Raw genomic sequence first — 13,194 nt, 5'->3', positions numbered from 1 at the left:
TCACTGTCTTTTAAACGGGATCCAGATTTACTTCAGATAATAATTATTTATTATTTAACAGAAAAAGAAATTTATACCTAGGAAAACTATGATCAGTGACTAGTCTAATATTGCCTATAATTTCAGCATCAATATAGTATAGTATAATATCTCAATTACTTTACTAAGATTTATATTGGAATATTTGCTCCTTCGTTCTTAGAAAGTGTATATACTTAAGGAAGTTCTTTGTACGTTTAAAAAGAACTTTAGCAAAAGTAAAACTGAGAAAGGTGCGGTCAGTCAACTTAAAACCACTGAAAGGGGCAGAACAGCAGGGGAGATTCCTCTAAGTCAGATTTAGCTGGAAGATGATGCAGACAACATTTGTGGTAAGGGATTTTTTTTTTTTACTTTTTCTATTGGATTGAGATTGAGACTGTGGATGCAATTTTAGTGCAGTCAACTTACTGTTATGTTTAAAAAGCAAGTTTAAGATGATTTTAGCTTTGTGACATTATTATCCTGTATTTAAGTGATGGACAGGAACAGCTAGCAATACTCGGGTAGGATGTGGCATTTAATAGATGCTCAGTTAGTACTACGGTACCCAATGTGAGCCAAGAAAATATCTACACCGTTCACAGCACCTCAACAGCTTGAACTGTGTAGACAAGGCAGGATGGCTCCATGTTTTTTATGTTGTTTACACCAAATTCTGACTGTACCATCCGAATATCATGGCAGAAACCGAGACTCGTAGTTCATCCGATTTTCTGTTGTCCGATTTTGGTAAGCCCATGAGAATTGTAGCCACAGTTTCCTGTTCTTAGCTGACAGGAGTGCCATCCGGTGTGGTCTTCTGCTGCTGTAGCCCATCTGTTTCAAGGTTTGTCACAGGTTTGAGGTTTTGTGCATTCAGAGAATGCATAATTGACATACCTCTGATATCAACTAGGCATTTTTGTCCACATAACTGCTACTTACTGGATATTTCCTCCTTTTCAGACCATTTTTAAATCATATAGATTGGTGTGCATGAAAATCTCAGTGGCTCAGCAGTTTCATAAATACTCAGACCCGCCCATATGGCAGAAACAACAAAATCACTTCAATCACTATTCTGTTCCATTCTGATCTCCGCAAAGTGTGTGTTAATGCGGCAGCTGAAATACTCCTAACATGCATTTTTCATACCTCAAACACCTTTCTTTTACTTCTTTGATAAATGTGCCATTTTAGAGTCTATGTAAATGAGCTACTGCCAGATTTTGCATAATAGATCCCCTTTAAAGTGACACATTAAGTCATAGCCACAGTCTGCATGTGTGCCAAATCGTCTGAAGGGAAGTGTAGGTCGTCTGCAGATTTGATAATTAAAATGTGTTCTAAAGGCAGTTTTACTTGGAGGCAATTATTTTAACATACACTGCTATTGATATTGTTCATGAATTAGTTAATGCATTAATAACCAGATCCTTTTGATACAATACAGCAAATTTTATTTGTATTCAATATACAATCATAAATATATATTCATAAAATGGACAATCATCCTAACTGGTGAAATAAGATAGCAAGGTACAATTTTAACTCGCTGATATATCATAGTTCTACTTTCTTTTGGACGTTAGAAAGTCCCTAAACTTATTATTGTTTATTAAAACTGAATAACATAATCACAGAAACTCAGGAACTGCTAAATAAAAGAGCATTCTGGCATAAAACTGGTATTTAGCATATGGTTTGTAGTATTTCTGTCGCATGGTATTGCACCTCGATTTTGTTGACTTTTCTCAACTTTCATTCAACACACAGGATGCATTACACATACATGACATACAATCAACAGGAAATCTCAAGAGTTTCTGATCCTGACTGGTAGCTAGCTTTAATCGTAGAGTGTTTCTACCTCATACTGTTCATGTAATTTCAATACTAGCAGAAGGCCACATACCTGAAAACTAACTGTGCTGTTTTCCACAAATGTCTAAAAACTTTTGGGGGTAAAAAAATATGTTGTTAGCGGCCGTAGGAAACGATAACGTAGCAAGAAAGACTATGGATATTTACACATATAGGTGGCAAATACTTCAGCAGACTGAAAGACTGACCACCTTGCAAATTTCTCAAACTGCCAAATTCCACCTATTGCAGACAAAAAGGACAAGTTGTCAAATTTCTCCGCCTCAAACAAGTAAGATGTCCAACTGAGGTAAAATGATACTGAGTTTCAATCCAAAATAGATTATCCAATATAATTAATCTAATATTATATTATATCTAATATATTAATTAATTAATTATTATAATCACTTTGTCCATCTGTCAACCTATCCTATCCTATTCTCTCATTAAAAATGCTTTAGGCTGAGTTGCGAGCCGTGAATGCACTGCTGACTTTACTAATTAATAAGAAGTGAATCTTCATCCTTGTAGGATTGCTTTGAGGGGACCAAACTGGTCCTTTCTTCACCTTCCTTAGAGTATCGGTCCAAATTTTGTTTGCAGACATCCACACGCTTCTGTTTATGGTCTTCAGTAAGTTATTTCGGCACTAGATACACCCTCAGACAACAAAAAATTTATCATGGCATGCTGCTCTTCTTTTGTGCAAATCACAAGCGAGGCATCCATTTTTGCTCACACCGCAGTTACATATGAACTGATGTATAAAGCAGTGACAAGAAAGACAGTGCGGCCAACAGAGGTTTTAATATACCCAGTGTTGAAAATCTTTCGAATCATCCTTGTAGCTAGCTAACTTTACCGTATCTGCCCATTTTGCCATGTTGTACTTAGGCTAGCTAATGTCTGTTACATCTACAGTACCTGCTACAAACAAGTTTATTAACTGACACTTTATTTTGAGAAGGCCTTCATGGGTTCCTACGTCTAATCATGTTCTTCCCTTTAACAGTTCCTGTTTGAGTTAAAACTTCATCATGACCATGCACTATGTACATTAAATAAGCACTCTCTGGCTATGCAAATTTAAAACTTGTTGAAGATGCTAACTTTCGTGTGGGTCCTAAGACAACATAATTTTGTAAGCAGTAGTTTGAATTTAAAGTTAATATGCTTACCCTAATTGGCTTAATATTCATAATCAGAAATATGCATCAGAAACCATGAGTATAATTAATAATCATCACCACGCCTTTAAAAACACTTTGATATGGGAAAAAAAAGATGTTAAGACTGATGAGTTGTCCACATGTTATGACCATCCCTTGGAAAAAGACTTTGGCTGATTTTCTCAGATCTAGCCATCACTGATCACTGGGATGGACAGTAAGATCTTTTCTGATTACTTCATTCACTGTGAAAAGAGAAAAAAAACAACATGTTGATGTCTGGAAAATTCTAAATGTTATAATTCTGCATAGAACATGAGCTTTAAGGGGGGGAATCAGCTTTACTGTGATGCACAGATGTTAAAATTGATGATATTCTTTCTGCAGGGGGCAGCACTGGGTCACAGTCATGTTTGTCTCACTGCAACCACCCAAGGCCTTGTTTTCTGTTGCTTAACATAGATGATAGTGGGCTAAAATTGGAAACTTTTCTACCACTTCAGTTTAAAAATAGAACAAGAACTGGCTTAATCAGGTAGCACCGTGCATTAAAGAGAAGGCAAAGTGCTGACACTTTTACACTCCTACGACAGCTGGTACAAGTCATTGACTTCCTTACACAAAATATAAACTAAATATATAATACCAAGCATTACTAATGCTAGTTCGTAGCTTTTTCAGTTCATCTTTTCAAAATAAGCGAATAAACTTGGATATATTATTAATGTGCCTATTTGTCCAGGGTGAAAGTGTAAACCATAAGAAGGGGGGTGTACAATCAATAGTCTTTTCATGCCTGCTCTGATCATTACAATGACAGAACTCAATAGTGATCTAGCTTTAGCAGTAGCTGTTTAAAACACTGACCTACATGATGCTGGCTGATAAGAAGCCACATTTTACACTCTCATGTACATTAAGCTATAATTTATGGGTTAAACCAGATACCAAATTTGCCAAATAAATGTATTTACAATTGTGGCCTAGCAGTAACATTCTAAGAAATTTTTATTAATCAAATAAAATTGTAACTAACCAAATTACCCCCCTCACCATCATCCAGGTAGGCTTGGTCCAGATTCTCCTGCTTAACTCTTACAGGACTGTTAGTTCTCTGTTGCTCCACAGGCTGTCTCTGGTTGTAGCTCTGCACCGGAGTGACTGCTCTCTGCCCAAAGCTTCTTTGATTAGCCACATCCAGGCTAGAAAACACACCAGCCTGGTAGCTGTGCCCAGCTATAATGTGCTGGTAACTGCTGGGCTTGAGATGAGAACCTGGATTCTGCACTATGGCAGGTGCCTGAGCAGAGCAGATAGATTGCATTCCAGGTACAGTGTGATCCAGGGGAGACTGGTAGTGACCAGGGCTGCTGCTCAGGGCTTCCACCTGGCTCTGGTAGAGGGCTGAAGGCTGATGAAGCTGGTACTCTGAGGCTGGAGGGTACAGGGTAGGGCTGTTGGTCCTCTGGGAAACCTGGCATGGCATGGCACAGCAGCTGGTTGGCAGCTGGGCAGTGTGATGGCACAGCTGTGCAGAGACACCTAATACCTGGGAGACACTGGAGCCAAGCTGTCCATACTGATACTCATCCACCGGCTCTGCTTTTATCAGTAGGCCTGGAAAAAATGCAATACATTGACATGGCTTTACACTTAGGCTGGTAATTTAACCTTCACAAACTAGAGCTTGAGTAGTGATAAGTGATAGTTGGAAAAGTTTTATTGAATGTCGTTTAAAGTGTACTTGAAACAACTTTGAATAGGAAAAGTAGAAAAACACCAGGAGCTATGATTGGTGTGGGCACAAGTTGTTGTACAGTACAGGGATATTGTTAATTTAATCTAGCATAATGTACATTTAAGTCATATTCTCATTTAGTTGATAGTTTAGTGGCCAGAATGATCACACATACAGTACATTGACAGGAACAGGAGCATCAAAATGTGCCACAAAGTTCTGCCAACCTTAAACCACTACACAAACACAAGGGAGAACGATATTTTCTTATTGCCATATGAAGTTAAGAATTGCCCATTCTTTAAAAAATCTACTCGTTATTATAATAATTCTATTCATTATTTCCCTAGATAAATATAATATTCCCCTAAAAAAAAATGTTTGTATGTCTGACTGAATTAGTATTTTTGTTTCAAATATCAACTACAAACTCTAAACATGTGGCTACTGTATGTTAATGCAGAATTTAGGCTGGTAAATGATGCATGAATCATTTTTCATTTACTATAAATTCAGTAAAGCTCTACCCACATAACCTCCACATAACTGCATGAAAAAGATCACATTTGTTGTGTCAGCGGCAGCAAAGGGTGTTATTTACTCTATACCGCCAAAATCTGATTGAATCTTATCAGAAGAATAGTGCTGAGTTGAGCCAGCAGCACAATCGGATGAGCATTTCGGGTTTTTATTAAAATAGCACAACTAAGCTCACATCCTGGTAATGCTAATACCAAGACTAAATTTGATCCAAACAACCTTATCTAGAGTAAATACAGAAGTGGGGTGCAACCTCCATCAGGACATGGGTGCTTGTAGCCCAGTATAGTAGTTAAGACATTGGACTTCTAATCAAGGTCATAAGTTCTTGATGAGTCATGAGATCACAGCACTACCATTCTGCCTCTATTGGGCCCCTACATCAACCCTCAACTACTCTGCTGTATAAATTAAATAATTATAATTAGCTCTGGACAAGGGTGTCTGCCAAATGGCATGAATGAAAAATTTAAAAAATGTTCTAGCATTGTCATTTATAACTAGGGGTAATCAAGTCAAACTGAGACTGGTGTCAAAATAACAGAACACAGTTACTCTGAACTACAACCAAGGTAGAAAGTTTTCTCAGTAAGCAAAGCCATAATCGGACTTCACCTCTAAAATGTTGGCCTCCCATGAACTCTTTTAATGGCCTGAACATGTATAAATCTTTTAGAGTGAAGTCAGGACTGTGTGGGGGATGTAACAGTACTGAATGTTTACAGGAACAACTGTAGTGTGCTCGGAGCCACCTCGGCCAGAATCACCTTTTACAGACGTATGGCCTACATACGTTTACACTATTTAAATGTTTTACAGCACATGCGGCTAAGAATCAAATCAACGCAATGCGCTTGAAGTCTTCGGTAAATGTCAAATGGTTTTACCCCTACATTCATGGAAAATTTCATCACAAGTCCTGGTTCGACTTGAATGCCTCTCTTACATTTAAAAATACAGTACATAACAGTATGGATGGTTTACACCTGCCATAACTAATTCCATAATAACTGCATTCACTGTTTTCTTGAAACCTGGTGAATATTTTTCCTGAAGTTTCTGGGTTTTTTGTTATGTGCTGAAAAAAGAAAATCAGTAACCTGGGAGAGGCACGTAGGTGAAATGTTGTGGTTGACTACGCTTCCTCTTCCCGTTCAGTACATAAAAGTTGACTTTGGCTGGGTGGTAGATGTTGGGGTCACGGTATGGAGGAATACCCACATACAGCATGTTCTGTGAGAAACAAAATATCCATTTAGATTCACAGATGGTGATACAGTCATATAATCTGCCCAAATGCTACAATGGCTAAGTACTTACTGTTTGACTTTTTTCTCTGTTGACTGTAGCTTCCATCTCCCATACCTCCAATCCATCTGTAAGAAGAAATAATCAAAGGATTAGAAATTGCTTTGTAATTTAGAGCAACAGCATGTTTCCCGTACATGACTCACTAAACTGAATGCTTTATTGTTAATTTTCCATTGCTCCTTTGCCGGTACTAACCACATAACTTTTCTTGAACACCTTTCACACCGAGAAACGTTAAATGTTGTTTTTTTTTTTTTTGTTCAGCACCACAACAAACTCGACTCCCACTGCATCCTTTCCATGACTCTGATGCACAGGCAAGTAAGCAGCGAGTCCCTTTCAAGTTCAGTATGTGAAGCACACCTCCCCTCACACCTCTGCTGGGTTGCCTACGCACTTTGAGAAGAGGAAAGGAAAGAGAAGACTCTGCTTGTAGATCGTATCGCTGCAAAACTAAACCACATCCGTTCGCTCCACACTGCACACCTCAATGGAAAATATCTCTGCATTTACCAATAAGTTATAAACTTTGTGGTGTGTTTACAAGGGGCTCTTTACACTGTCTCACACTGTCTTTGTGGTCTAAAATATCAGCTGGCCTACTGTTTTGTAATTTGGTATACATTGCTATAATTTATAATATTTACTAAAGGGATTTAACCACCACTTTTTATATTATTCGTTAATAAATATTTTTTTTTATTAAAAAATAGTAGTTCACAATTTGTAAGAAATTTATACCAAAGTATCTCAGTAGAAACTAACAAAAAAGACAAAACCTAATATTAGTTAAAAACTGCAGATTTTAGGAAATACAAAATCTTGATATATACATCCATATATCGATTACAGTAAAGTGGTTAGGTTTGAAGGATCTAAATGCATGGATTAAACTACTGAGCTCAGGAATTGAACTTTCTCTATAAACAAGCAGACTTGTGGTGTGCATGTGCATGCTGCTGCTTTGCAAGCCTGTTATCTATTTCCCGTTCTTACTCTGATGCACCAGAACTATGCTGACCAGACCAGACAGTATACAATGCAAACTCACACTAGCTCCTCATATGCAAAACAAGTCAATACACCTCCAAAAGCAAATCACATGCTAATGTTGCCTGCCAGCAAAGTACACGGCCCTGGAGGCTGAAACATTTAAACAACATTGGTGTGACTAATGAGTTATGAGTAATGAAGATTTGTCTTGTTAACCAAATGACATGCCTTGGGTTTTCTCAGTAAACAGCACTCTGGACTCAGAGGTGAAATTCTGACCAGTCAGAATCATCTGCTGTCCACCCAGCACCGAGCAGCGGTCTAAATCCTGCCTCTCCACAGCTGGAGATTCGTGTGCAGATCTCTGAGCTAGAATGTTTAAGAAAGGAAAACAAAATGAACCAGGTAATGTTTACTTAACGTGAAACAATCTGTAATGGGTTTTATTTTCAACCTAAAACTGCATTGGTTCAGCATCCATAATAAATATTATAGATATGTACAATAACTCATTAAAAACATTACATTGAGACAATTAAAAGCATAAAGGCCACAATAAGCATAGGTTGTTTAGAGGGGAAAAATTTGACAATGTTTACATTGCTATTTTAATTTATCTCTCATACAACACAGAGCCCTTTAAGTTTCTTCAAGTCAAATAAATCGCAAGGAAAATCATGATTAAAAAAGTGAGCCCTGTTACTGTTCCTGCAGATATAACTATGGTTTTAAGAACTTACAGCACTCAATGGGATGCGAGGCCACTTGGAGAGAAAGCAACTGGCCTCCTGGCTGCGGCACATGGACACGAAAGACCAGCCGAACACGTGTGTTTTTCCGCCCCACATCTGTCTCACCTTTCCGCAGTTCAATATCAGCATTCTTCAGCTTCAGTATTCCAGCACAGTCCACACTGAGTGTGAAACCCATGTTACATATGCATACAATAAATACTGAGTAATAGAGCATCTTTAAAAAAGGTTAATTTTACTGCAAATTAAAATGAGAGAATTAGTTTATCAGACTAAAGTAATCTGGCATTCAAATAATATGCGTTTTAACAGTCAAGATTTAATTTAAATCCAAGCATAACAATTTCTCTCGGTACGATTTTTCCCCTTAGAAAACATAAAAAATGTAATTTTAAAAATATAGAAAAAAATACATTTTAACATCATAAATTTATTAAAATCAGTCGGTTTTCTTACACTGCCCGCATGTTGTCTTTAGGTTCCAGTGGCAGCTCCAGAACCTTGGTTCCATTTAACATTCTCTCATGGCTGTTGGTGGTGACGGTTTTGCCAGTGATGCGGTGGACCTGGTAAAAGGCATGGGGCCTTATAGCTCTCTCGTCAGCTGTTCCAATGAAGACCTGCAGTGCCAGAGCTTCTCTGCCACTGTACCCATGCAACTATGGCCAACAGATTTTGGATAAAGTTTAAACTTTGCAGTTCAGATAATTTATTGGTTGATAACAAAGCAGCTGTTAAGAAGTCAATTAAGAATTGTACAAACCAATGTATAAAATGTCTATGATTATTGATAAAAGTGAATTATTTAATTAAATGATTAATAAAAAATAATAAGTTATTTTATATATATAAAATATTTCATATGCTTTTTCCATTGCTTTTATTTATATACTGATTTATTTACTGCATCTGGTGATGAGAGGTGACTTGCTGTCAATCATTTCTCTGACTGACAGAAGCTGTCACTGCTCAAGGCTAGCAAAAGTTAAGTCTAGATAATAATAATAATAATAATAATAATAATTTCTAACTTGTCTCAGCCAGCTGTCTATTTGCGTTATTAATTTCCGTACTGTTTGGTCACACCCATTCTTAAGATCACTGTTGTTCTCTGCTGTGCCATCTTGCAAATAGCTATAATACTTGAATGAAAAGAAAAGAAGGAAACACGTGTGCCAAATTCTGCTTTGCAATGGCAGAACATAAAGTAAAGTTTGGAGTTATTTGATGTTATATTTTATGAGGTTTATATACCCAAGAAACCTTTCATTTAATTTAAAACTAGTGAAATGGCTTTCAATCATATACTTTGTTGTTTTTGGATAAGCACTTGGTAATAATTTGTGAATCTCTTGATATTTCATCCAAACAAATTATGTTTCCTGTCCATACCATCGGATCAAAGTATATGGCTTGTTCACGTTTGTGCTAGCTTGTGTAAATCTATTCTTCATTCTGATCTTTTCAGACAATGTATTTCTGAGCAGCTTAGACACTGTCATAGCTTTTAGGTTCTGTGTAATAATGGTATTGAAAATATAATTCTTTTGAGTTATGTACCTTAATTCAGCTATTACCAAAAACAACCACCATAACAAAATTTTAAAGGACTGAGTATGATTTTGGTCTATCCTCCTAGTACAGTTCATTCATAGTGGTAGATAAATGACAACATAACTGTTGATCATATTATTTATATTTATATGATCCTAAGTATATATTTATTGCAATTATTTGAATAAATTTTTTTATTCTATGTATAAATATCAATGTGTTGATTATTTAACTACAGCGTTATCTATTTATTAGTCAATGTTAAGATTTAAAATGAATAAATGTGTACACTTTATGAATATATGAGTATTTCCTATTAATCGGTTTTGTAGAAACACTCACATAAACAAAAATTTAATGAACTACACTAACTGAGAAACGTGACAACAGGGTATTTTGTTAATTCATAATTAATTAATGTTTAATATGTTAAAGTAATGTAATTAATTAATTAGTAAGAATCAGTGATTCCCATATGCATATATGATTTCCCTACAAACTACTGAAATGTAAAGTACATGATAATTTTATTAATAAATAACTCTGTGGATGAACTGATGGTGAACTGAGAGGAAGGCTATATGCGAAAGGGAACAGAGTTCTCTCTGTTATAGTACAGGAAAAAGTACCGCAAAATATCATTTGCATAAAAGCGAGCAGCACCAGGCAGATAATGCTCACTTTGCTGTCTAACTAACAAATGACATCATTTCATAAATCTCAATGTCTCTCTCATCCCTCAGTCTCACACTCTTATTTTCTCCAGAATTCATTTACTCCCACTCTAAACCCCCACGTGCACCTACGTATACAGGTCAAGCTAAGTCTCTCTCACAAAACACACTCTCACTGTACCTGAACCACAGGATGTCCCCCTGATACTGCTTTAACAGCTCCTCTGCTTCCTTCAGTCTCATAGTGGGCTCTGTGGTGCTGTCTGGGTTGAACCTCTATATTCAGCTCGTATTGGTCTGTGCTGCTGGGAAGTGTCCACTCCAGAGCAGGCAGTGATGTCAGTGACATGCTACGAACCAACACACCGAAACTGTCACATTTGTATATCTCAGCAATCATGCTATAGTAACAGGAAATAGCTCACTAACATTCTGCAGGTTTCAATTTTTCATTAGATAACCTGATTACATAATTTTGTGCAAGCCCAAAAAGTTCATATTTCTAGATAATTTTTACCTGCCCAGATCATGAGGGTTAATGGTAATGCTCCTTATAATCAGTAATGGTCTAACACAATCTGTAATTAATTAATTTACCTGCACATGGCTGTGGGCATCTGATTGGACCAACCAATGGATGGCAAGACAAAGAGTGGTTCCATTATAGGTTCCCTCTTCACTTCAGGAAAATGCTCTGTTTGGCTGTAGATCGGGTACTCCTGATTAGGCCGTCCAATCTTGGTGGGCACTGGTTTAGCCAGGGGCCTGTTGAGACTGTCTACAAATTCATCCAGGTTAGCTGTTGGTCTACAAGGTTCGACAAACTCCTCTCGCACTGCATGAGGGGAAGGGCTTCGGGAGCGTGGGACCACCAGGGCAGGGTGCTGGTATTGCTCATAAGTGCGTTTTCCCTGAGGAGAAGTGGACCGTGAACCTGGGCGCGAAGAGGATGAAGACGAAGGCCTGCAGTTCAGGAAAGTCTCCTCTGTGATGCTGGTGCGTGGCGATGTAGTCGGAGAAGTGCGGGGCGAACCGGATGCATGGATTGCCTGAAGCCTTGGGCACAAGTCAGCCACTGTCATTGCAGCTAAACATCCACCGCCTGAAGCACTAGGAGAAACACAAGGTGAGGGCTGGGGTGAATACACCTCCGAGTGCCAGCTGGAGGACGTGCTACTTGCCGGGCTCAGGTTCTCCCTGTAGAGCAGGTTCTGGTACGGTGGCACAGCTAGACGCCGACTGATATCCACTGGTGCCGTTTGTACGTGCTCGCGCTGCTGCTGGTGTAGCTCTGAGCAGGTGATTTCAATACGGGGGCTAGCCTGGGCTGAGAGAGAGTGACTGAGAAGATCTCGCAGATCAGGGTGATGACAGGTGAGGAGGTCTTCAGAAGGTGGATTATAGTCAGGTTGATGGACAGAAAGATCGTTGTATGGAGCGTGGGCCTGGTCGCTATTGGATGAGGTTGGATTAGCGTCAAGATTTGACAGAGCATCGAGGTCATCTGCAGAGGAAGAGGAGCAACATGGAAATAAAAAGGGTCACAGTGAGGTTGCCATGCAGAAAGAGAGAGAGAAAGAGAGGAGATTTTTATGAGGTGAAGATGTCAAACTTCGCTCGCGCCATTTTGAAGTGGAAACTGAGCACATGCTCTGTTCAGTTTTATGGCAAGGAAAATGCTAACTCTTCCTTACATCTGTCTATATTAAACAAATACATTTACATTTCCAAACAAGTTCAGTATATTCCAGCTGTGTATGGAGAAAATCGTAATTGATTAATACAATAAGTTCAAATGAAACCTAAACAGTTACTATAAAGATAATAGGACAAATACGGGGTAATAGAGTAACTTTATAATTCTGATAGAACAGAGTACAAATAAGCACAACACATTACATTGATGACAAACATAAATAGAGTGAATGTGAAATAACAAAACACAAAAACCCAATGATGCACACACTCTCTGGATGTAACACTCCAGCTTTTTGTATCTAATAGATGGAGAAGGTTTACACACCTGGGTCATCATGTGGAATGTCATTTCCAGTTTGTCCGTAAAGAAACAGAGGGAAAGCAAAGTCCAGTTCGTCCTGGCCGCCTCCAGCAGCGAAGCCGACAGCACCGTTTTCACAATTGCTACTCATTGGGGGAAGTTCTCGTCTTTTTTTAACTCGATAAACTAACTGAAATAAATTAAAAACCAATTAAAAACTATAGCGGAAATACCAAAAAATCAACGGTTCCAGAGTTGCCGATAGTATGACCTTTAGCAGGTGAAGTGAAGTGACTATCAGACACGGTGATGTGGAGATGTACCGCCGACGCGCTGATTGTGATTGAGAGCGCGCAAAGAGCGCGAGCTCTTCAAAGAGCCCGACGACTTCCTGTTTTAAAAGAAACTCCTCTAAAAACTTGCGGTGAAGTGTTTCTCAACCACTCACACACACTAAACACGCAGCTTTATCAGTATTCTCTAGTGTCATGTACAGCACCAGTTATGTTATGACACTACATGCTATATATAAATAGCTTGAGAACGTAATTTCGAAAAAAAGAAAAAACAAGAAAGT

The 13,194-nt window shown here is 38.1% G+C and overlaps 1 protein-coding gene across 2 annotated transcripts; it reads right to left on the bottom strand.

Moving 5' to 3' along the window:
- Nucleotides 1-1,485: 1,485 nt before the first annotated feature.
- Nucleotides 1,486-12,959, bottom strand: LOC128526890 (nuclear factor of activated T-cells, cytoplasmic 2). Of its 2 annotated transcripts, none has more exons than XM_053499094.1 (10): nt 12,642-12,959; nt 11,216-12,122; nt 10,800-10,968; nt 8,847-9,049; nt 8,379-8,551; nt 7,867-8,007; nt 6,655-6,710; nt 6,435-6,567; nt 4,093-4,673; nt 1,486-3,301 (listed from the first exon to the last, which is right to left on the bottom strand). In XM_053499094.1, exons 1-10 carry the CDS (start codon nt 12,766-12,768, stop codon nt 3,299-3,301), a joined length of 2,493 nt encoding a protein of 830 aa, XP_053355069.1. In that variant the 5' UTR covers nt 12,769-12,959; the 3' UTR covers nt 1,486-3,298. The 2 variants fall into 2 exon arrangements, with proteins under 2 accessions (XP_053355069.1, XP_053355068.1); XM_053499093.1 differs by having other exon boundaries at nt 4,110-4,673.
- Between the last annotated feature and the right edge of the window lie 235 nt (nt 12,960-13,194).

Source organism: Clarias gariepinus, chromosome 6 (assembly GCF_024256425.1).
Source record: "Clarias gariepinus isolate MV-2021 ecotype Netherlands chromosome 6, CGAR_prim_01v2, whole genome shotgun sequence".
Taxonomy (NCBI): Eukaryota; Metazoa; Chordata; class Actinopteri; order Siluriformes; family Clariidae; genus Clarias; species Clarias gariepinus.
The sequence above is the reverse complement of the archived record's forward strand: the minus strand, read 5'-3'. Positions and strand labels throughout refer to the sequence as shown.

Bases quoted from the DNA above. Each gene is read 5' to 3' on its own strand.
- LOC128526890 (XM_053499093.1), bottom strand. From the start codon at position 12,768: ATGAGTAGCAATTGTGAAAACGGTGCTGTCGGCTTCGCTGCTGGAGGC. The intron at 6,568-6,654 runs GTAAGTACTTAG...TGTTTCTCACAG, and splicing joins ACAGAGAAAAAAGTCAAACA to AACATGCTGTATGTGGGTAT. The intron at 4,674-6,434 runs GTTACTGATTTT...CATTTTTTCCAG, and splicing joins CACCTACGTGCCTCTCCCAG to GCCTACTGATAAAAGCAGAG.